General features: G+C 35.8%; 2 protein-coding genes, 1 long non-coding RNA gene and 1 pseudogene across 3 annotated transcripts; 1 reads left to right on the forward strand and 3 right to left on the reverse strand.

Moving 5' to 3' along the window:
• Nucleotides 1–290: 290 nt before the first annotated feature.
• On the reverse strand, nt 291–22434 carry LOC120127461. The gene is made up of 3 exons (XR_005516542.1): nt 22425–22434; nt 21243–21249; nt 291–509 (listed from the first exon to the last, which is right to left on the reverse strand). It is a non-coding gene; the product is annotated as an uncharacterized LOC120127461 (long non-coding RNA).
• Nucleotides 754–2777, reverse strand: LOC120127459 (60S ribosomal protein L19-1-like). The gene is made up of 5 exons (XM_039145375.1): nt 2629–2777; nt 1854–1976; nt 1229–1542; nt 1041–1099; nt 754–942 (listed from the first exon to the last, which is right to left on the reverse strand). Exons 1-5 carry the CDS (start codon nt 2738–2740, stop codon nt 918–920), a joined length of 633 nt encoding a protein of 210 aa, XP_039001306.1. The 5' UTR covers nt 2741–2777; the 3' UTR covers nt 754–917.
• Nucleotides 6208–7007, reverse strand: LOC120127458. The gene has a single exon (XM_039145374.1). The coding sequence runs from the start codon at nt 6943–6945 to the stop codon at nt 6310–6312; it is 636 nt and encodes a 211-aa protein (XP_039001305.1). The 5' UTR covers nt 6946–7007; the 3' UTR covers nt 6208–6309.
• Nucleotides 20506–21901, forward strand: LOC120127456 (annotated as a pseudogene).
• Nucleotides 22435–22695: the final 261 nt, after the last annotated feature.

Below are 22695 nucleotides of genomic sequence, written 5' to 3' on the forward strand. Positions count from 1 at the left end.
TTCCGCAGGTCAAAGATTCTGGTTGTGTTCTGCAACAAGATATACAGGTTCATTTTACCAAATTTGCACAACCACGTAGTGGATCCAGTCAAAATAGCGATGGAGGTGCTGGCTTGGACTTGCCATTTGTTAAGGTAAAACTAAAAAATCTGAATAAATCCTCTGCACATGAAAGAGTTTGTTTTTACCCTTCACAAAAAATATTTGGTCTTTACTGCAACAGGCTTATTATAGGTTCTTAAAATGTTGAACCAGGTTTGTAAATCTGATGGGAAGCGACATATGGATGGAGAGTGAAGGCCTTAACAAAGGTAGCACAGCAACGTTCCTTTTCAATCTCGGGATCTGTAATAATCGGAATGATTCATCTATCCAAGAAAGTTTCACCACACGTTAGAGCTAGTCATGGAAGTGCAGATCTGACTGGACAAAAACCTATCTTAAGAGATAGCGATAGTGGTGCTTCATACTATGCACGTTACCAAAGAAGTCTTTAGATTGATAGTGGGCTACAGTTGCATCGAGAAAGGAGAGCAGACGAACCCAGAATGAAATCAGCCGGTAGACGGGATTTAGAAGCGGCTTGTGTAGGCAAGTTTGAATCCAAAAAACCAATGAACCCGGAAAGGCAGTAATGGTTCAAAGTTTCGGTCTAAAACTGCAGTGACCATTTTACAAATTTATCGAGTGAGTATAAAAACCAACGAAACCACGTATGTTAATTCAAAAACATAACATTATATCAAATAATTAAAACAAATGGCAACAGTAAGACTCAGAAAAAAATCATTAAAGCTTAATCCACCTAAAGGACAAAGTTCATATCAACCCAGAAACACAATACTGGCTCAACAAAATTACTTGGACATTAATATCTAAAGTCCCAGTCGATCAGTCATTTTCAGTAGAGAACATTCTTACTTCTTCGACTTCTTGGAAACCCTGAGAGATCAAAATAAAAAAAGAGGAAAATTTAATTTATGTTGCTTGTAATCACTGATCCTTTAGCAAAAGAAATTCAAACTCAATGATGTAATTACACGGCTGGTTGAGAAGCTGCCACTGGTGCTGCTGCAACTGGCTTGTCCCCTCCAGGTCCCTGACAATTAAGGTGGAAAGTAACACATAAAACCCAAATAGTAACTTCCGAAGGAAAAAATCTGTAAAATTATGCCTAGTAAAGCAGCATCCCATTGCATGAAGAACCACACGATACAAATATTCTTACCTGGGCCAACCGCTCCTCTCTCCTAGCAAATTTTCTTTCCCTGCTTGCCTTGTTCTTAGCCCTCTTAGCTTCAAACTGGTCAGCCAACGTCTTCTCTCTGGCCTTTTCAGCCTTAGATTTGTGGATGCTCTCCATGAGAACTCTCTTGTTCTTAAACACGTTACCCTTGACTTTCATGTACATGTCATGGTACATGTGCTTGTCAATCTTCTTTGATTCCCTGTATTTGCGAAGCAAGCGTCTCAGAACACGCATCCTCCTCATCCACAGGATCTTTGTGGGCAATCTTGCCTCTCTTGTACCCCTGCGCTTACCTAAAATCAGAATGGAAGTACAAACCCAGCTAATCAACATATGCACATATTTCCAGATATGCAACACAGTGATGGCTAAGAAATGGTTCTTTGCAGGATGAAGGATCTCCACAATACTTCAACTCATCTTTAATAAAATGATTTCGGACATCAGAACTTTGAAAACATGATGTTCAATCAAGAATCAAGAATGTAATCTGCTATAGAATCTATAAGCATGTAAGAAAGCTATTCATCCTACCAACTCTCCATCTTCAAATATCATTAAGTCCGGTAAATTATACAATAATAAAGTACAAACAAAAGCGTACCATATCCAGAGTGACGCCCTTTTCTCTTGGCTTCCTTCATGCGACGTGCCCGTGATCTAGAGTGAATCTTGGTTGGCTTTCGAATGATAAAACCATCTTTAACCAGCTTCCTTATATTCTGGCCTGCAATTCCGAATTCAAATATGAACATGATCATAATCAAAGGTTAAAAGAACAAATTCTTGAGCTAAGCTACTAACAAACTAACAAGTCTATAGAATAAACAATTCTCTTATGACTAAGACAATAGATCAACGAGAACTGCCATTAATTGTTCAGATTTTTCTGTCAGGAAAATGTTCTTTCTATATCAGTGAAGCAAAGAAGGAACTAAACTTGTGTATTTAGCAAACTGATTAAAATTATACAGCTACAGTTGCACTATATCACTAATGTGAAACTTGACTTTCTCAAGCAGGAAACCTAAAATAAACTGACGTAGCATTGACAGTTTGTTTTAACCGAAAATATTCTCATCTTTCTCAACAAGTAAATAAACAAACAATAGAATATTCAAAAGTTGAATTGCAAATATGCTAAAGCTCATCTAATCAAAGTATATAACACTCTACTGTCATGAATCAGTAAAAGGAACAAAAAAAAAGCTTAAAAGTGTATGACATCAGCTATCACAAATTCAATTCCTAAAAAAATGAAACATTTAGCTTCATTTCCACCAATATATTTGGCTACAAACGATGCAAAATAAAGTTCAAATCATATCTCAACTTAAAAATGATGATCACGAAAAGGAAAAAGAGAAGAAAAAACGTACGAGAGTTGGCCATGGAGATCTCGTTGACTTCATTTGGATCGAGCCAAACCTTTCCTTTTCCACACTTCAATACGCTCGCTGAGAGCCGTTTCTGGAGCTTAAGCGAAACCATCCCTCTCTTCTCTCTCTCCCTTCCTTTCTTCAGTGATGAAGCTAACTTCGGTGATAGCGGCTTACTTATATGACCGCCTTAACCCTAGGGTTTGGAGGGTGCTGCTTGCTTGCTCTTGATATTGGATCGAGTTTTTCAACATTTGGCGGTTGATTTTCGTACGCGTGTCCTTTCAGTTCCATGCTTATCGACCAATAGCCCAAACGATTTTTTTTTTCATGGGCCAACAGCCTTCGAGGTGTCCTAATATTCCATTTAACACAATATTAATTTATAAAATAACAATAAATTATATAATATCACGTGTTAAGATATTAAATAATTTAATTAGGTGAATGGAATCTGGAAACTAATGTTAACTAAGACTTGAGTTAAATATTTTGTTACTACACCATAAATTTATACATAGATATATTTTTTTTTTACAGAAGAAACAAAGCTAATTAAACCCAAGTATTTGCATCAGCATGCAGAAACGGCAACACCTCGTCTGGAGGAGAACCAAACTGTAAGCAATCCGAAACATGGGAACGAAATAATTTTGCCATACAATCCGCAACCTGATTACCTTGTCGAGACACGTGATGAAGCATCACAGACCAATTACGCTGCAGCAATTCAATGACATAAGCAATAATCGTCAAACGAATAAACCCATCGCTTGCAGCACGAATCTCTTTCAACGCTGCTAAACTATCAACTTCCACCTGAAGCTTCCTAACACCCATCTAACCCGTCGAGACGTGTAAGGTTCGTCATTGCCGCGCTCAAAAACGTCCATAACTTCTGTTGGTTCCCCAAGACTCATGATCTCCCCGGGGTAAGACATGCTTGGGCCACCGTCAGCTCCGCCAAGGTGAGGTTGAAAAGCTCGATGCAATCGTCGATCGCGGCCCGTTCCAAAGTGTCGCTTGAGTCTCTTTTCGATGTTGGCACATTTAGCAGAGCTGAGCGTCACCTCGTACATGGTTTGATGCAAGATCGTCGAGATGAGCTCCTTGAGCGGTTTGGAGGTGAAATCCGGGATAACGGAGATGATGGCGACGCAAAGGTCAGAGTACAAAGTACCTTCACACGCTGAGTAAGCGTTTCGAAGATGATCGTGGACATGTAAACGGTGAATTTGAGTGTTTCCGGGGCTCTTTCTCAGAATGGCGACCAATGGAACGAACACCAAAACCAAGAGCAAGACAAGTGCTGAAATTGATGCAAGAACAAGATCTTAGATCTTTCACTTGTATGGTTCATGCTAGTGTGTATAGTTATGATCTATCGCGCGGGATTGTTAATGTAATTTTGATGTTTTCCCTAATGAGTCATAATCTCTTTAATTAATTGAGTTTAATACTATATTTGTGTGATTGGTCAATGCCGACCATTTCAATTTAGTAAATCTTATGAATATGATTATAATATAAACAATTTCACGGTAAAAAGGGAATTAGATTTAGTAAACAGTTTTATAAAATCTTTCCCCAACGATGCACGAGTAGATTGCGGACTAAAGCTTGAATTACATGCAGTTTGGTTTTCATTTATCTTATTTTTCGATATTCAAGTTCAAAATTTAATACCAATAAAGATTTAAATAAATTAATCATTTATCATCGTCCACGAAATAATTATACTGTTTTGTGACATAAAGCATATTAGATGTTGTAATATATTGGTTCCAGTATAGGTGATAAAATGCAATCGTATCATTAATTTTTTTTTAAAAATATTCATTTTAAGTATTTTTATTGATGATTAAATTTAATATGTATTAAAATTTTATAATTTTATATCTTCTAAAATTATAATATAACTTCTTAAATTTATTAAATTTTATTTAGAATTTTACATTAATGATTAAATTTGGTTATATGAATATATATCCTTTCCTTCACAATGTTGTAATGAAAGACGGTATTCATGTTTAATGAGCCGCACTGTGGTTATTACCTTAAAAAAGAAATAAAATCAGTAATATTCCAAAATGGTATGACCCCTTGAGAAAGTGGTATAACTTTAGTTTTAGCTTCTTTTAATGATGAGATAGTTGTACATTTTGTCCCTAAATAACATATTTATTTTAAATTAATCTTTAGTTTTTTATTTTTAAAATAACTTGGTCTTTAAATCATAACTCAGTCTAAATTGATATATAAACTTTAAAATGTATTATATCCATCCTCAAACTATTGATATCATTTTATTATGACACTTTCAATAACATATTTTAAACTTCACTATTTAAAAATAATAATTTATTGTTAATGTCATGAGAGTTGAACTTGTGACCTAAACAATTCTCATAACCCTAAAAAATAGATTATTTTTTAAAAAATATATATAACGAGTTCAATTCACACGACTTTCAAAAACCAATAGACACGATAACATAATGATAAAAACTAAAACGATATTGATAGCGTGATGAATGATATAGAACATTTCAAAATTTAAGAACCAATTCAAAATGAGTCATAATTTAAGAAATGATATAGAATATTTTAAAAATTATAGACTAGTTTAAAATAAGATCATAATTTAGGAACCTTATTTATAGTTAACTCTTTAGTAGTTAATAATTTAAATTGTATGTTTAGTCTATAAAAATGATAGTGCAGTTAGATATATGATTAAACATAAGAATTTCGTCATTGATGTGCTGAAACTTATTAATTCTCAAAGAAGTAAAGTATTTTAGATTTAACAGCCTAAATTCACCTAACCCCAAACAGCTCAAAGCTAAATCTACCCATACATCTTAAAGCTCAAACCTGTCCAAACTACTGAAGCAAACCCTAATGTTTCCCAAACCCATGGTCCGAATTTGAATCCCAGTTTGGCTCAAATCTAATTGTATCATCCCTTAATCCAATTTTTGTATATCCAATGATTAAAAAAATCGATGTTTTATATTATATTTTAAACTAATGTTAATAAATTAATCTAAATTAAATTATATTTTGATTCAAATTTCAATTGAGGATTAAATTGATTAAATAATTTAGAAAATCATTTTAAGAAGGTTTGAGTTCTTTTCTCACGATTTGAATATATTTAGAGTTAAATTCATTAAGTGGCCTCAATAGTAAAAACAAATGTTGTTTTTCCTTTGAGGATTTAAGTTCGATCAGCTACGTTTACAGAGTATATATGTTGTTAATAAGTTAAGAAAGTTATGAATAAATACTACTTTGTAATTGATCCAAATTATTCATATATATTGAATTCATTTAAACTCCAAAATTTTGATAGTTATCAATTTGATTATATTTAGAGTCGATTCGAATTGGACTCTAAACAAGACAAAACTCTCCCAACATGTGTTGGGAAATTATTGAATCTTTCAATTTTAAAGTTTAAATATCGAATACTTTTTATTCTTTTTTTAAAAATTAAGCAGTTTGTCTCTTTTTGAATATTTGATTCTAATTCCATATATGTATTAAACATTCAAACTTTAAATCTACTGAATATTAAATTTTAAAAAGTTAACGTACGAACCGAATGGAAATCATAAACATGCAAGAATATTAATTATGTTGCAGTAGGGAAATGAAGCTAGGCGGGTATATAACTTAATTCGGAGCCAAAACATCGTCGTTGTCGTAATTCGGAGCCAAACTGTCACCGTTGTCGGAATTTGGAGCCAAACTGTCACCGTCATGACTCGGAGCCAAAATATTGGCGAGGTCATCGACAATAGAACATAGTTGGAGGAAGGTATTAGTCTTATTAAACAGCTCCAGGTCTTTTCCTTCACCTTGATTCAACGCGGACGCGCACTCATTGGCATCGTCCAGTGCAGTTCCCACCTCGTTTCTCATACCTTTGAAATCCCTCGATGTAACGAGTGCCAATGCATCATCGAGGTCCTGCATCGCGTCTTCGAAATTCTCCGAGCAATCTTCGAAATTCTGCTCCGTGGTAGGCGCTAAAAGTTCTGCGCTTTCCGAGAGTGTCTGCCGGATGAAGGATGCGGTTTCCGAGCCGTTGCTGGAGGCGACATTGATCGCAATCAACGCGAGAGCGGCTACGTCCTTAGCGTCTTGGCTGGCCGGTTCAGCACCTAGCCTTGAGAGGCAAAGATCCTTTTCCTTAACCTTTTGACAAGATACGGTAACTAGTTTGTTTTCAGCGTTTAATAAAGGAAAGAAAGAGATGCAAATGAAGAAATATAATGCCAATGCGCCATTATTTATTATAGACTTCATTGTTTTCACCTCTAGTTTATGAATTTTTTACCTTCTAGGCTTGTAATAAGTTATAGGATCACGATCTTTATAGTTTGCATGTAAAGCTCGTTCTTTTAAAAGTATATATTAAAAAGTATTTTTTAAAAAAAATTACGAACAACTTAAAAGATAATTACGCTTAGCCACTCACAATGACTACTAAAAATGGTGAAAATATTAACAATAAGCCCCAAAACGAATGTGTTTATCCGTTTTTGACGATATCTTTTCAATTAATATAGAATGGTTATTATTAGACTCCTTTCGAGTGATTTTTTTGTTTCTTGTTAAACTGAACTCGGTCAGAAATTCAAGGCCATAGCCTCTTTAATCCCAGCCATAAAACTCCACATTGCTCCACTAGTATTTAGTTTTTATAATTTATTTTTATAAAATTGAGTTCTTATGATATTATTATTCAAAATTTTTAATTTCTCTTTCAATTTTTCATTTATTGTTAAAATAAAGAATAGGTTATATTTAGGTTAATTGATCTATATATGCTATTTTTAAAAAATATTTATGTAAATAGTACCCTATTTGATTATTTATTGAAACAATATATTTTTAAAGCTGAATTTTTTGAATAATGCATTGGGAAAAATATTTCGTCAGATAATGGTATTGAGAGATTATTTCGTCGAATAGCGTGAATGCTACAGTGTGCCCCGGAGTCGCGTTGCCTTCCTTGCGTTCCAACCAAAGTCGCATGGCCCTCCTCGCGTCCCAGCCGAAGTCACACGGCCGTCCCCCGCATCCCAGCCGAAGACGCATGGTCTTCCATGCGTTTTTGGTGGACAAACTTTCACCCTCGACGTTGAATGGCTTTCACCCTTAACTTTGCATAGCTGGCCGTTTCCATGCATGGAAGTTCGCATGGCAAGCCATGCGTGTTTTCCCAATCCCCCAAAGATGCATTGAGAGCCATGCTTTCTCCCCTACCCCCAAAGACACATTGGGAGCCATGCATCTCTCCCTTGCCATGCATGCGCTCCTCTCCCCACACGAACCGCACTCGTGACACTACCCCTACATGGCAGTATGTCGCCTGCATGGGGGCAACAATAACAACTGCAAAATACAACAATAATGTTGCAATAATAGCATCAATAATAAGGGTAACAGGTTGGTTGGGTTGGATGGGTAATAATGGGGTTGGTTGGGTTGTTATTATACAGGAGAGTGTATGGGAGGGAGAGGGCATCGGAAAGAAGAAAGAAAGAAAGGAAGAAGAGGAAGAAAGAAAAGAAGGATAAAAAAAAAAGATAAGAAAACAATCAAGTAAATTATTTTTTTTTATTTTTTTTTGTTGATGTTTTAATCTCTTACTTATTTAGATTAAATTAGTTCGTTTATAATAATGTTATATTAAATTGTTAATGTTATTAAAAAATTTCTACAAATTCGTTGAAATGGCATAATAAAATTAACTATTTCATCTTGACGCTCAACATATTTCTAGTCATTTGGGAGCGATGATGTTATTATTATTTAATAAAATATCATTATTTGAAAATAAATTATTATTATTAAATTGTAGAAGTTTATTTTATGATTAATTGATTAATTTCATGAATATTATAATTGTAGGAAGACGAGCAGCGAGTCATCTGTCATCGAATCAATATTCCCGCTAAGCCACACCCTTTGAATGAAGATCACTTGGAAAAGGCTGGATTTTATTATGTTACATTTGTTCGAAAGTATAAGTTGGTCTCGGGTTTGATAAGTCCATTGATTGAATGTTGGAGGCCAAAAACACATACATTTCATTTTTCGTGCGGAGAATGCACGATAACCCTAGAAGATGTGGCCTTTCGACTCGGGGTTCAAACAAATGGGATACCGGTGGTGATGGGAAATGATTACAATAACGTGGAAACACTTTGCAATGAGTTTCTTGGGCAGACGACAGTAAGCTCATATTTAAAAGGGTAGCGTTTGAGGCTGTCGTGGTTGGAGAATCAATTTAAACTCCAAGAAAATAATACCCAAGAAGAAATTGTATATGCAACTCGAGCATATATCTTGCAGTTGATTGGGGGAGTTTTGATGTCGGATAAATCCGGTAATCTGGTTCACATGCAGTATCTCCCGTTTTTGAGAAATTTTGAGAATACGTGTCAGTATAGTTGGGGATCTGCGATATTGATGTTCTTGTTCCGTGAGATGTGCAAGGCGTCAGTAGTCATCAAGAATATTAATACCACATAAATCAGTAGATGTCTGGTGATGCTACAATCTTGGGCTTGGCACAAACTTCTATTTTTAACACCGATTGGTCGAACAATGATTGAGTTTCCTCTTGCCAAAATGTAATATTTATTTTATCTATTTTAATTTAAATTCTTAATTAGAATTTATTTATTGAGATTAAAAATAAGCAACAAATGTTTTTTATATACAGATGGATGCATAAAATAGAAAGGACGAGACTAGTGCAAAATAATATTAAAGAGTTTCGGAAGATCGACATTTATAGCAAAAATAATATGATATGATATGATATGATATGATATGATATGATATGATATGATATGATATGATATGATATAATATAATATAATATAATTTATTTTATTTAACTTCATTTATTTATTTGTATTTATTTATTTCTTAATTGTAACTCGAATTTTTCTTTCTATCATTTGATTCATTTCTACAAATGTGATGTCCCTTTTGAACATCATATTTATAAGTCTTTTAGACTAGAAAATAACTTCGACCTCATTTTTCATAATATGTCTATTATAATGGGCAATTATGAAAAAGTAATTACTCATTTTTCTATAAATTCAAAATCTGTATTTAGAATAAAAAAATCATGGTACACTATGATCATGAATCGTAAAAATGATATTATACAACATAAAAATAATATTAACATAACAACAATCGTAAAATTAACAAATATTTATAAAAATAATATTAACATAGTAAATTACCTCAAATAAAATTTCTTCAAACTTAATTCACCTTCTTTCTGCAAAATAATAATAATAAAATATCAGACTAATTTCAGGCAAAATAATATAAATTTAAACAAATTTACCATATAATACATACTCAAATTAGAATAACGAAAGAAAAAACACACCAAATTTTCTGAAGAGAAAATCGCCTCAGTGACCAAAAATGCCTTATAATATACGATTTTAACCAATTTTTTTTGGATTTGCCAAAATGACCAACAAAATCGCAATGCGAAATAAAAATCGCAACGCGATCTACAGAATCGCAAATTAGTTCCAAGAATCGCAACGCGATTATGAAGAATCGCAATGCGATAGTACAAATTCGCATTGCGATTTTCCAGAATCGCAACGCGAATATGAAAATCGCAACGCGATTCTGACTATCGCAACGAGTATCCGTAAAATCGCAACGCGTATCCGTAAATCGCAACGACAATACATAAAATCACAACGCGTATCCGTAAATCGCAACGAGAATACGTAAATCGCAATGCATATCTGTAAATCGCAACGAGAATACGTAAATCGCAATGCGTATCCGTAAATCGCAACGACAATACGTAAAATCGCAACGCGTATCCGTAAATCGCAACGCGATCGATAATTCTCAACGCGATCTCCGATATCGCAAATCAGTTTCCAGATTCGCAACGCGATTCTGACTATCGCATTGCGATTTCCCAAATTCGCGTTGCGATTTTCCTAATTCGCAACGCGAATACGTAAATCGCAACGAGATTCTGACTATCGCAATACTGAATTTCAAATTCGCAACTCGATTTCTGAATTCGCAACAGGTTTTAATTTCCCAACACAAATGTTTTGGGTATATAACTACGCAGCAGCAACAACTCATAACCTAAATCCCTAAATCGCAACTCATTCCATCTCCATTTATTACTCTCTCTGGCGACATCCGTTCCTATATCCAACGACATCCTTCCCCATCCGGCGACAGGTTTTAGTTTCGTAGCTCGTTTGTTTAGTAAATTAATTTACAATAATGAAATCATCTAATGTTGATCATGTTTGGATAGATTTGTGTTTTGGAGGGTCATGGGAGAATGTTCATGGTGTTTTACAATATATGCCTTTACCCATGAATCTTCAACTAAAACTGTCATTAAAAAGTTAACTTATGAAACTCTAATGTTACGTGTTGCAAATAAATTGAATTTAGAGCCCCTAAGTGGATTTAGGCTATCTTATCAGAGAAATGGTAAAGTTTATTTGTTAACCGACAATGAAGATGTTGAACGATTCATTGCTTACATTAGTGTTTCAAGTGATGATGTTACATTGTATGTTGTTGAACCTAGAAGTAGTGAAGTTGGGTCAGTAGCGGGTAGTAATCAACTAAGTTTTTCAACCCCAGTTTATGGTGCTCAAAATTTAATGGTTCCACCACAATTTCATCACCAAGCAAATATTGTTTCGCCACATTTCCAATACCAAACACAATCTCAAAACCCACAACCTTTCCCTAATCCAAGTCCCAATCAACTTTCAACACCAAATTTTGGTTTTCGTATTGACCAGTTAGACGATAATGAGCCAACAGAAAAAATTTTGAGTACTAGTCAGTATTCGAAATTTGATCTTGGTCAATACCCGGACTTTGTTCTTGGTCAATACTCGGATTTTGATGATTTTGCAGAAGAAGAAACAGACCCTGCGTGTAATGATTTTGATATTGGTCAATACCCGAATTTTGATGATGAAACAGCCGTTGCCGAGGAAGATGTTGTTGATGATAATGAGGAGGAAGTTACGACTGTAAATGAACATATTGAACATCCATTCTGTAATTCATATAACACTAAAGAAGAAAAAGAAGAAGAATAAATCCCCAAAGAAAAGTCCCCAAAGAAAATGCCACGGGAGTATAACTGGAATATGCCAGAATTACTTCAGATACCGGAAGAAGAGTTGGTAAAGATAGCAGTTGATTGTTACACAAAAATTATTCGTATCAAGAAAGATGATTGTTTTGATACAAAGGAAGACTTGAAGATAGCTTTGTATACGAAATGTGTGGAAGATGGCTATCAACTAAAAGTTAACAAATCAAGCAAAGATCGTTTCGAAACAAGGTGTATGATTGACAAAAACTGTATGTGGCGTATGATTGCAAAGAGGATAAAAGATTGCGAAATATTTCAAGTTAGGACTTTTATTGATAAACATACATGTTCAAGAACCCAAGTTTTTCCTCATCATAGATAGGCAAACAAAAAGGTGTTGGGTGGTTTTCTGGCTGAGTTAATGTTTTTGAATGGTAGGGTATATCGGGGACATGAAATTATGACTGACATGAATGCTCGGTTCAAGATTAGTATCTCGTATTCTCAAGCTTGGAGAGCCAAATGTTATGCCTTGGAATTGTTGAGGGGGTCGTCAGAAACATCGTTTGCCCAACTGCCGGCTTATTGTCACAATTTAAAGCTGAAAATCCTGGGTCGGTAACTCATATCAAAACATATAGAGATGGACTCTTTGAGTTGCTGTTTATCGCCATTGGTGCTGCGGTTAGTAAATCAATATAATTTGTTGACTCATTTTTGTTAGTTACATGCATTTCACATTTAAATGATTATATTTCTTGTGTATATGATTTTGTAGATTCGTTCGTTTATTAATTACATGTGCCCAGTTATTATAGTTGACGGAGCACATTTAAAAGGTCGATACCTTGGAGTAAACTTATTAGCAGTAGCTATGGATGCTAACAATGGGATACTGCCAATAGCTTACGGGGTTGGCAAATCTGAAACCTCTGATTCATGGACATGGTTTATGGGGCCTCTTAGAGATTGCATAGGTCATATTAGCAATCTGAAAATCATATCCGATAGGGCAAACTCAATTGACAACGTTGTTAGAAGGTGTTTCCCAGATGCTTTTCATGGACTTTGTGGTGTTCATTTGTATAGAAATCTAAAATCAAGGTCTGCTGGTATAAAAAATCACAAATGGACATACTGGAAGGCTGTAAAAGCTTATCGGGAAGTGGATTTTAATAAGCATATAAACTGTTTAAGATGTGTTTTGCCTCAGTGTGCTCAAACACTAGAAGATGTCGGGTTTGAAAGATGGTCAAGAGTACATCAACTTGGAGCAAGATATGGTTTCATGACGTCTAATAGTGCAGAATCAATCAACGCTCTAAGTCGTCATTCCCGGAAATTACCCATTACTATGTTAATGGAGTTTTTTTGAGCCTCTATTCAACAGTGGTACTACAAGAAAAGAAACCATGCAGGTATTATTTCTTTAAATTCGTAACTTATCATATATTTTACTAAGTATTATTTATTTAAATTTACAGGAACATTGGAACATCGTGTTACACAATAGACAGAAAAAAAGATAACGAAACGTGTTGTGAAGTCAACGTCATGGAGAGTTGAACCATGTTCAAACACTTTGTTTGAAGTACTGGATAATAACTTAAATGGGCTTGTCGATCTAAATACAAAGACGTGTAGTTGTATGAAATGGCAAACATCTGGTTATCCGTGTGGCCATGTTATAAAAGTTTTTCTTCATCTAAACCAAGATGATTCAAGCGCATACGCTATGGATTGCTACACTACAGAAGTATATCGACATATTTATGGCGAGATTGTCTACCCTATTCCACATTCTTCTGAGTGGGACATACCAGATGACTTACAAACAGTTTTGCCACCAGCCATGGACAGAAGGCTACCTGGCCGACCAAAAAGTCACGATCGTATACCGTCTAAGGGTGAAGATAAGAAAAGATCGACATGTAGTCGGTGCAAGGAAAGTGGTCATACAAGGTTGACATGTGGATCACCAGTGCCATCACAATCATCTTTTCCTATACCAAAATATGGATCCTCATCAAAATCCCAATCACAACCGGCTTCACCTTTTGGGACTGTTAACTTAGGTGATTTTTAAATGCAAACGTTGTATTATGTGTATATTATGTGTGAACTTTTAACATTTTCAGTTAGGCATGTATTAGTAACTTGAGTTTGAACATTTCTATGATAAGTTCAGTTGTTATCACTTATTAGACATTTATTTGACTATCGCAACGCGGAAATCGCAACGCGAATATGACTATCGCAACACGGAAATGACTATCTCAATGCGGAATTGACTATCGTAACGCGGAAATGACTATCGAAACGCGAAAATGACTATCGCAACGAGAATGCGATTCACTCGTTGCGATTTTCATTTCGCATTGCGATTCTCTCGTTGCGATTTTCATTTCGCATTGCAATTTTTCATTTTGCATTGCGATTCTCTCGTTGCGATAGTCATTTCGCATTGCGATTTTCATTTCGCATTGCGATTCTCTCGTTGCGATAGTCATTTCCGCGTTGCGATAGTCTGTTTTGCATTCAACATAATGCAGATTGAAATCAACAAATCAACTATTACATTTCAACCAATTAAACAAGCACAAATATTATGTACACATCAATTAAACAAATCAACATTTACAAATCATCTTTTACAAATCAATTAAACAATAAAAAAATAATAATGAAATCAACTTTTGCACCCATACATCCATTTCACGCAGCTCACTTCAGGATTAACCTGCAGAAACCAAACATTGAATCAACAACACTTTCTACACATCTAAAACCTACAAATAGCAAATTATTGAATTCTCGCTAGTTAACCAAACATTTTCAAACCAAAAAGAGTAAATATGTTTAACAACACTTGCATTTGACTTACAAATTGTTTATGGACACTTTCATAATGCGGATGCAGGTAGGCAGCGTCTCGCATATATCGTTCTAGCCATAAAATGTCGATACCACAAGCCTACTGCACCTCTATCTCTATCGGTGGGAGGTAGAAAATGTGTATTTCCTGTTGTCAAACGCTCCAAGCACATGTATACGAGAGGACCACAATCCCCTCTGATAACTGTAACATTGAACTTCTTTGGCTTCTTGTTTCCAGACTTAGTCCAATAATCAATGAGTACGGTCCAAAATAGAGATAAACACATGCATCAAAATGTAATAATTCAAATTGCGCACTTATTTATGAACACCTTTAAAATATTTAAACAAATATACTAACCTTATCGACCTCCCACCATGCAGGATAAAGTTTAGCTTGTCCATTAGCCAACACATATGATTCCTGTCGTTTATTCTTCAAGTGAACTACGTGAAAAGACGTCGGCATAATCGTATATCACGTTTTTTTAATATTTTTCTTCAATTTCCTTACAATTAGAAGACGTGTCACCCATGCATCAATATGTTGTTTTACAAAAAAAAGACATATATTAGTGAATTACATAAATTTAAAAAAATTAATCAAACTGAAATATAAGAAATATAAGACTTACCCCCCATCGAAATAGCCGTTGTCTTCAACCCCTAATAATACACCCCACCAAGACCGTTCAATCAACAAATGCATATCATCGTTGAGTTTGTATATGTCAGCGTAACACCCTTGGCTTCGCTCATGTAGATAAAAATCAACTGCGGTCTTAGCCCAAAGGGTATTATCCAGAATTGTTTCCGGTAGTTGTTTCCTCTCCACTTCATCTGTCGGAATGGTACTGGCCGGTAACTTATACGAAAGCCAACAGTCATCCATCATGTCCGGCACGTGAGGGGGCTTCTCAATAATTCGATATATTACGCCGTGTGAATCGGGCTCTAGAATGTTGGGAGGGACCTCTTCAACGATGACAGTGGCCTCTTGAACGGTGGGAGGGGACTCTTGAGGGATGATAGGGGCCTCTTGAACGATGACAGGTGAGTCAGGCTTTTTCTTACGGATTCTTCGCACTATTGGGGTGAACGGAGACGTAATGGCACGTGCACGCCGTCTGATGCTTGAACTCCGTCTTGCAAGAAAAACCTGACGTAGAGCATTTACCTTAGCGGGCCGCTAAAAATAAATTAATACATAAATAAGTAAATAAATAGACATGATATTAAACAGTGAGAACAAAGACAAATATATTTCAAACTTGCACGGTATTCACCCAAGTCATTATTATATCATTGTTCACAAAATGCATCAGATAACATTCCAGAAGTAAGCACTTATATAAACATTTAAAAGGATAACATATAGGTTTAGTGCAGGTTCAATGACAACACAGTTTAGTAGAATTGGCAGCAACCAAACAAATTTACTTTCAACCAAAAGACAAAACAAAGACAAATACTAACTTCACAGTGTTAAAGAATACACAGTTTAGCAGAATTGGCAGCAACCGAACAAATTTACTTTCAACCAAAAGACAAAACAAAGACAAATACTAACTTCACAGTGTTAAAGAATATACAGTTTAGCAGAATTGGCAGCAACCGAATAAATTTAATTCAACCAAAAGATAAAACAAAAGACAAATACTAACTTCACAGTGTTAAAAAATAAACATTTTAGCAGTATTGGCAGCAATCGAATAAATTTACTAAGCAATCTAAGTAAAATGGTTAATCTAAGTGAAATTACGAGTAAATTTATCATCAAGTTAAATATGGAAAATCTTAAACTTACCTCGTTGCGTAGAGTATGAACCTCATTCTGCAACGATACTACCATCTCACGTAGAGCGGCAACCTCACCATGTAAAGTAGACACCTCCACACGCCATGCATCATCGTTATCGCGTAGAGTACCGATCTCCTCACACAAGGCATTGACCTCATCACGTAACTCCCTTGACTCATCCCGTGGAGGTGGAGAACAGGGAGATAGAAGTCGTGGCATCTTTGCCGGTCGCCTATCATGAGGTGATGGTGGAGAAGAGTCTCGATGATGTGACGTGATAGGTGATGGCTCTCGTTGTAGAGGTGTATAGTCGGGTCGATCAGGTGATGGCTCTGGGTGAGGTGATGGCTCTCGAAGTGGAGGAAGTGGAGGTTGCTCATCATTCGTGCCATCAAGAAAACGCTGACTAGCTTGCCACCAATCAGTGGCAAGCTCAGCCTCCGTGGGTGTCAGTCCATGTAATGGAGTGTTGGCCTCCTAAAAATATAAAAACTCAAACAAAGTTAAACGTCTACTATTAATAACTTGTTTATATATGATAGTATTTGTGTTAACTTACATTAGTTATTGTCGCATATGTTATTAAGTCTTTCCAATCCAACAGACGTTTCCTCTTCCAGGAAATAGCCCTAGGAATATCATTTGAAGTTTTTAATGCATATGTCTGCATGCTGGGAAAAGCCTCGAATATCCAAATCTACAAACAATATAATAACAAACATTAGTAATTGTTAAATAATTAATTATAATTTTGAAAACATTATATAGAAATTCTTACCTTAAAGGCCCAAACAAAGTCTGACAAAGTGTATTTCGACCCATCGCCACGCAAACTTTTACGGTCATCAAAGGCAGACGACAACTTAGTCCAGGTAGCTTTCCATATATACGAACCCCACGGAAACAGATTCCATGCATTTAGGTCATCTACCAATAATATTAGCTCCTGAGGAATAGGTTGTCTGGCCTCTCTGCCTAAAAAGCTGGCATACAAAAGTACTAGAAGGCATACTTGGACAACATCGACGTCATTCATCCGAGTAAAACCATCTTTCTTATTAAAAAATTTCTTCAGGTCGTCGACGTGTAAGTTCAGCTTCTCTATTGACTCATCAGGAAAAACCCAGGATAACCATGATGGGCGAGTGATATGACGAGTGTACCGGCCTACATCATCGTGTCCGAATCGTAGACCAGTGATTAAACAGAACTCCTTCCGCCCAAAACAAGTATACGCCGGTGGAAAATGAAACCATATCTCTTCCTCACCACGTTGTATACTGTCGGGTAGATCGCTATTCATGGTCTGAAGCCACAAATGGGTCTCCACCCTGATGCTGTATTCTCAGCCATGGCCCGAAGCAGGTTTCCTCAAACTATTTTCTTTGTGCAGGTGAAAGCTTTGAAGCAATTGTAGTGGCTAGGCTAACTTTATTCCTTAATGTCAATGAAGATGAAAAAAAATTCTACAAAAACAATAAACATACCAAGTTAGATATACCAAAAACTATACTGTGAAGATATACCAAAAACAATAAACATAAAGAGTAGTAGTTTATTCTTGAAACTAAAATTTGCAACACTGTTTTGTCTTTTGGTTGAAATGAAAATCGCAACGAGAGAATGACTATTGCAACGCGGAAATGACTATCGCAACGCGGAAATGACTATCGCAATGAGAGAATCGTAACGCGAAATTAAAATCGCAACGAGAGAATCGCAACGCGAAATGAAAATCGCAATGCGATTTTGGTTTCGTGTTGCGATTTTCATTTCGCGTTGCAATTCTCTCGTTGCGATTTTCATTTCTCTCATTGCGATATTCATTTTCGTGTTGCTATTTTCATTTTCATGTTGCGATTTTAAATTTAGAAACTATTCTTCTTCTGCAAATTGAAACTTTAATGGATTACATTACTTCAACCAAAAGACAAAACAAAGACAAATACTAACTTCACAGGGTTAAAGACTAAACAGTTTAGCAGTATTGGCAGCAATCGAATGAATTTAATAAGAAATCTAAGTGAAATGCTTAATCTATTATTGAAATTACCAGTAAACTTAACATCAATTTCAATATGAAAAACCTAAAATAATGTAAAAATTTCAAAATAAAAATAATTAAAAAAACTAACCCTCGGAGGTTGATTTTCCATTTCTGAATGATTGTGATGGATTTCTGACCGTGAATGGTTGTGAGGGATTTCGCCAGAGATGGGGACGGAAATCTTCGGAGATGGGCACATATTTCGCCGTAGAGAGTGAGAGATGGGGATGGGACTGAGTTGTGATTTTAGGTTTTAGGTTATGAGTTGCGATTACGGGATATACTGTGGATGGTTCAGTGTTCCGATAATTAATATTCGTGTTTGGAATTTGAAAATAAAATATGCGTAGCGATTCTAATGGCGCTTTAAAAATCGCGTTGCGATTTACGGATACGCGTTGCGATTTTACGTATTGTCGTTGCGATTTACGGATACGCATTGCGATTTACGTATTCTCATTGCGATTTACAGATACGCGTTGCGATTTACGTATTCTCGTTGCGATTTACGGATACACGTTGCAATTTTACGTATTGTCATTGCGATTTACAGATACGCGTTGCGATTTTACAGATACTCGTTGCGATAGTCAGAATCGCGTTGCGATTTATATGTTCGCGTTGCGATTTTCATATTCGCGTTGCGATTCTTGAAAATCGCAATGCGAATTTGTACTATCGCATTGCGATTCTTCATAATCCCGTTGCGATTCTGGGAACTGATTTGCGATTCTGGAGATCGCGTTACGATTTTTATTTCGCATTGCGATTTTGTTGGTCATTTTGGCAAATCCAAAAAAAAGTTGGTTAAAATCGTATATTATAAGGCATTTTTGGTCACTGAGGCGATTTTCTCTTTTCTGAAATGCTCCCTCTGTTAATCTTCTTTGCAATTGCTTTTGCTCCCTCTATCAATTTTCTGAATTGCAATTGCCCCGATTTCATTCTTACATATATATGGTTGAAAGATTTTTTTTATGTTCAACTTGTTATTACAGGGTATGGGTTAAGCTTTTATCATTCGAATACCAACTACCTACCTGACTGCACCTACGTGAGTGACATGCCATGCGACTTTGTCGGCCACGTGAGAAGGAGACGCATGCGACTTTGCCGACCATACGACTTCCTCGGCTACGCATGGCTTTCCATGCTTCTTCGAGGGTTGGCAAAAACGTGTCGACACCAATGCGTCTTCAAGGGGCCTCGGCCAGGATGGCAACGCGACTTCGGGACACTCTGTAGCATTCATCCTATTCCACAAAATAATTTCTACACAACATTATTCGAAGAATTATTTTTTCCGAGTGCATTATCTTAAAAATTCAGCCATATTTTTAGTGTGAAATTCACTTGTGGAATGATCATTTACATCAACTGCATCTTTCAAAACACGTGTCTAACAGAACGTACAATTACCCTACACGCCATTGTAAGGTTGAAACGTTATATAAGAGGACTAAATTGAAAAATATAAAAATCGAAGAGAAAATTATACGAATTTTATATAAAAATAAGTAAATGTATGTTACATGTCGAAAACACGTGTAAGTGTTAGCATTAACACGAGCACAATTACGATTCGAACCAGATGAAAACTACAATAAATGTACGAATCTTATCTTTAATCACTCAAAAAATATATGTTAAAAAATATATTTAAATAGTTAAAAAATTCAAAATATAATAAAAAGGTTAGTTTAACAACTTTTATTACAATGTATTCAATATCTTATCCTATATATCCACGTTCTACAAGCAATACTATATAAAATTTTAGCTAAATCAATGCGTGCAAGGGAGTTGATATGATCACTCAAAGAAGGGCGATTGATGTCATTGCATATTCTATAAGCAATACCATATATGCTTTCTCCCCAACTTTATTTCCTAAGAATGATCCGTGAATTACGAGCATTGTCCATATATGCTTTCTCCCCAACTTTATTTCCTAAGAATGATCCGTGAATTACGAGCATTGTCCGGTCATAAAAGGAATCTAGCCGTCTGAAATTTGCAATTTCAATTGTTTTTATGACAGAAGTAACTGTTTTCTTGGAAATTACTTCAAAAAATATTATAAGGCTCCACTTTAGAAGGCAGTATTGTACTAGTATTCCCCAACACTGACGATTCTGCGAAAATGGAGAAGATAGAGCAAACCACGGTGACCACCAACGGCATAAACATGCACGTGGCATCGATTGGTTCAGGCCCAGGTATCCTCTTCCTGCACGGTTTTCCGAGCTTTGGTACTCATGGCGCCACCAGCTCCTTTCACTGTCATCTCTTGGGTACCGTTGTGTGGATCCCGATTTTCGTGGATACGGTGACACTGACACCCCCGCTTCGGAGGCTTCATACACCAATTTCCATGTCGTGAGGGATCTCGTGGACCTCCTCGACGTGCTTGGTGTCGAGCGTGTGTATTTGGTGGGACATGATTGGGGCGCACTGATTGCTTAATCGTTTTGCCAGTTCAGGCCTGATAGAGTCAAGGCTTTGGTGAACCTTAGAGTTGCGTATCAGCCAAGGAACCCTATGGTGAAGCCCGTGGAAGAGCTCAGGGCTTTGTTTGGCGACGATACTATGTCTGCAGATTCCAGGTAATTGATTCAGGCAACACTTACATTAGTTGTTTTGATTCTTTGATTTTACTTTGACTGTTTATAATACTACTTTACGCTCTAGGAACTTGGGGAGATTGAAGACGACTTAGCTCAATTGGGCACTGAAAAGCTTTTTAAGTTGTTTTTTACCTCTCGTGATCCACGCCCATTTCGTATATCTAAAGAAACTGGATTGAGAGGGTGGCCTGATCCCCCTCCCCTGCCCTCCTGGTGTTCCTAACACGACATCAATTACTTTGCCAACAAATTCAACCGGACTGGATTCACCGGAGGTCTGAACTATTATTGATCTATGGACCGGTAGGTCGTTGAATCTAGCATGCTAAGTTATTGAAGGAATGTCATTTGTATAGCCAAGCTAATTCAATTTTGTTCGCTGCAGGAACTGGGAACTTACGGCACCTTGGACTGGATTACCGATCAAGGTACCGGTTAAATTCATCGTAGGCGACCAGGGCATTACCTACCACATCCCTGGTGTAAAGGAATACATACACGACGGTGGATTCAAGAAAGACGTGCCTTTTCTACAGGAAGTAGTCGTCATGGAAGGAGCAGCCCACTTCATCAACCAAGAAAACCCAGAAGAGATTAGCATGCACATTTATGACTTAATTAAGAAATTCTGATTCTTGGCCCCTGTATTCTGCTACTTCCCTTGCAAGTTCCAACTCTAAAATAATGTGTTGAGACCTTACACGATACAGTATTAAGAAAATAGTTAATGCTCAAATAATTTTGTGAAAACCAATCGGGTAGGAGGAAAGAATGCTCACATTTTGTATTAATTTTGTTACGAATAGTGATGATTGATTAACAACAACAATTAGAATAGTGACGATTTTTTACACAAGACAGAAGAAAACATCCTATCATCACGTTGTTAAATATAATTTAATGATTCAGATAAAAATAAATAATATCAAAAGTTTAATACAAAATTTTACAGGTTTAATGTAAAAAAAATGCCTAAATTATGCGCTAAGTTAATTTTAGGTGCCTAAAGAAGTTTTCGTTAAAAAATAGGTGCATAATATTTTCTCTGTTACACTTTCAAGTGCATGAAGAAGTTTTCGTTAAAAACAGGTACATAATGTTTTCTCTGTTACAGGTGCCTATGTAGTATTTGTCATTAAAAAAATTTGTTAAGTGACACGTGTGTTATTTTAGGTGTCATTAAAAAGTGTAACATTGGAAATGTTAGACATCTATTTTTAACGAAAAATTCTTTAGACACCTAAAGTTAACTTAGGGTATAGTTTGGACACTTATTTTTTGTATTACGTCGAAATATAAACATGACAAGTGTCACTTAAAGAATTTTTTTAACGGTCGTACTAGGCATGCACCTAAAAATATAACAGAGAAAACGTTAGACACAACATTAAACACCTATTTTCAATGGAAAAAATCTTAAAACCCTAAATTATAATTTAGGCATTTATTCTTGCATTAAACTAAATTTGAATTTTTTAAAGCTCCTGTATATGTTATGATTTTGTAGTACATATTTTATATATATTTATAACATATTTTTCTTAATAATTTTATTATT

The sequence above is a fragment of the Hibiscus syriacus genome, unplaced genomic scaffold (genome assembly GCF_006381635.1).
Source record: "Hibiscus syriacus cultivar Baekdansim isolate YM2019G1 unplaced genomic scaffold, ASM638163v2 tig00110467_pilon, whole genome shotgun sequence".
NCBI classification, from domain to species: domain Eukaryota; kingdom Viridiplantae; phylum Streptophyta; class Magnoliopsida; order Malvales; family Malvaceae; genus Hibiscus; species Hibiscus syriacus.

Bases quoted from the DNA above. Each gene is read 5' to 3' on its own strand.
- LOC120127459 (XM_039145375.1), bottom strand. From the start codon at position 2,740: ATGGTTTCGCTTAAGCTCCAGAAACGGCTCTCAGCGAGCGTATTGAAG. The intron at 1,977-2,628 runs GTACGTTTTTTC...TCGGAATTGCAG, and splicing joins GATCTCCATGGCCAACTCTC to GCCAGAATATAAGGAAGCTG. The intron at 1,543-1,853 runs GTACGCTTTTGT...TTCTGATTTTAG, and splicing joins AGGGCGTCACTCTGGATATG to GTAAGCGCAGGGGTACAAGA.
- LOC120127458 (XM_039145374.1), bottom strand. From the start codon at position 6,945: ATGAAGTCTATAATAAATAATGGCGCATTGGCATTATATTTCTTCATT.